The 2,713-nt window shown below is 31.0% G+C and overlaps 1 protein-coding gene across 1 annotated transcript in view; it reads right to left on the reverse strand.

Moving 5' to 3' along the window:
• Window positions 1-2,713, reverse strand: part of LOC117177008 (multiple C2 and transmembrane domain-containing protein) — a 90,295-nt gene that overhangs the window by 50,005 nt on the left and 37,577 nt on the right. Inside the window, exon 6 of the mRNA XM_033367458.1 lies at window positions 1,434-1,625. Coding sequence (XP_033223349.1) covers window positions 1,434-1,625 — 192 coding nt within the window. The remainder of the gene's footprint in view (window positions 1-1,433; window positions 1,626-2,713) is intronic.

The raw sequence follows: 2,713 nt of genomic DNA on the forward strand, positions 1-2,713 counted from the left end.
AATTGAATACAAATTGTGTTACGGCTCTTCTTTTACTAACCCCCTCCCCACGTACATGTAACATGGAATAAGAAGATTTAAATCTATATTATAAACAATTATTTTCAATGAAAATATTAAGTACAAGGTAAAGTTTTCTACTTTCCCTACAAAAAAAATAAAGGACCTTCTATACGAGTAGATAATTCCACTTCATAATATGTAATTAGTTTCTAAGTGTCAATTCTACAATTTAGGGAATTTAACTACTACATATCATTGCTTGATTTGTTTTTTTATTTTCTTTAAGATGTTGTAACACATTATTAAATCGAGTGAAATATATATCAAATTTTTTGAATACGAATTGATCATATGAAAAAATAACACCACGGAAAGTATAAATTATCGTAAATAAAAATATCCTTTCGTGAACTGTTTGTATTTCTTTCTGATGGATAATGATGTCAACTTCACGTGACCTTAACACGACAGGAATAGTTATAGACGATAATCGATATTATAATTTTGCAATTAAATATGGAAAAAAAGAGAAGAAAAAGTATCATAAAAACAATAAAGCTTTATAATTTTTGTTATAATATGACAGAATAATTTGCAACAACAAGATTTGAATTATTCATTCAAAAAACCGGAAGTGGAAGACTGATACAGATTGCTGAAAAGTTGAACACAAATCAAATAAATGATTCTCAAATAAAAAAAGTTGTCTTTTAATAAACAAATGTGAACTAGAATTAATTAAAATACAGAAAATATTCCTTATCTGAGGAAATTAAATTATTTTGCCTCCTCATAGAAGTAGGTTTGCAACTACCTACATTTTAAAATCTACTTCGGAAGTAAAAACGATCGCTAATATTATAGTTAGATAATTGTTTCATAATGTCCATATAAATGCAGCTTAAAGAATATTCAGAAGGGAATAAATATATTCTATAAAAATATTAAGGATATGTTCATTTCACTGATTTAGTTGTAAGTACTTCAATATCCAGTTAAAATGTTAACTACTCAAGAACAACTCATTGTTTGTAGAAATAATGATTGTCAATCAAATAGAACACTTCGAAACTTTATTTTATGACTAGTCATTCGACTTCAATTGTTATTTAGATTTTACCCAACTGATGCTAAAATTAAAATTTAGTGTTTAATTATAATTATGAGTAACGCAATTTGAAAATTTTCTTCCTCGTTTAGTGACTTCTATTTCTGCTGTTCTGCGATGCTGCTATTGTGTAATAATGCGCAATACGTCGTAATAAGGGGTAATTGGCATTATTACGTAGAATTTTTCAATGAGTATATTTCCCCTAGCTAATTAATTCAATTTCTGATCAAAATTTGAAATGTCGGTATTCAGTTTGTAAAATCAATTATTGTAAAGATATTTTTACCTATGCTTAATAGAATTTGATTTATATTCTGACCTGTTCTTTCTCTTGCTGATTTTTTGGCCAGAGAGTTGCTGTTAGGAAAATCTCGCCTAAATGTTGCCTGTATCTTGCCGGATCTTTAAGTTCCAATGTGATATCCTGTGGATGACCTAAATCCAGTAAAGTTAAATCCAATAGCGCTGCGCCCATAAAATCGTCTTGAAGGCCCCAGTCATAATCGAAAACCTATAAACAGCAGAAAATAGCATTAACATCAATATTGAAAATTAAGATTCATGATAATGAAACGCCATCAAGTAAAAAAACGTGAATGTCTTTTTATAAGACCGCTACACCCAGAAGGATGTTGAAATAAATTTTCTTTGAGTTGAGCAATGGTGTGCATGAATCAAATAACTTTTTTTTTAATCAAAATAATGATTGTTTAAATCAAATTAATATTTGTTTAAATAATTCACATATCTATTTGACCCTATATCAAAGACAGTATTTGTTTGATAACAAGAAAATGTTAGTGTAGTTATTGTGCACATATTAAATATATCAACCAACTCTTTACTGATTTGCATCAGGCATTTTCAAATTAATAAAAAAATCGCAAAAAAAATAACATCTGCGCATTTCCATTGCCGATTTTTAAGAAACTATATACATTAGATTCAGAAAACATGAAAATGCATCATTAATAGTAGTTCAGTCGACCTGTAGCCTATAATATGGCACATAGAGCAATAAACCTGAAGAAAGGGGGAGGGTCGGTAAGGCCGGTTTTTGGCCTAATTTATTTTTGGACCAAAAAATCTGAAAAAATCATGGTAGTATCTTATAAGTATCCCGAGTCGATTGCAAGCCAAACGGACTACCCTCCACCCCCCAGCCACCCCCACCCCCCTACAAATATAGGAAACACCACTACCCACCAACTGTATTTTCGAGAGATTTGACACTCTTAAACATGTATTCTGAGGTTAGCTCGGGTTTAGTATGGTTTTCGGGGTCGCCAAATATAAATCTGGCGTCCTTTGACTTTTATCGCGCCAGGTTCAAGGTCATTAGAAGGTCAAATCGAGAGAAAGCGGTAAAAAAATCCAAAAAAATACGTTATAGGTTTTTGGAGTCGCTAATTACGAATCTGGCATCCGTTGAACTCTATCGCTTCAGGTTCAAGGTTATTTGAAGGTCATTTGAAGGTCAAATCGATAAAAAACAGTAAAAAAAATTTAAAAAATATGTTATAGGTTTTTGGGGTCGCTGATTATGAACCTGGTGTCCGCTGACCTTTATCGCGTCAGGTTCAAGGTCATTTGAAAGTC

This window comes from Belonocnema kinseyi, chromosome 7 (genome assembly GCF_010883055.1).
Source record: "Belonocnema kinseyi isolate 2016_QV_RU_SX_M_011 chromosome 7, B_treatae_v1, whole genome shotgun sequence".
NCBI classification, from domain to species: Eukaryota; Metazoa; Arthropoda; class Insecta; order Hymenoptera; family Cynipidae; genus Belonocnema; species Belonocnema kinseyi.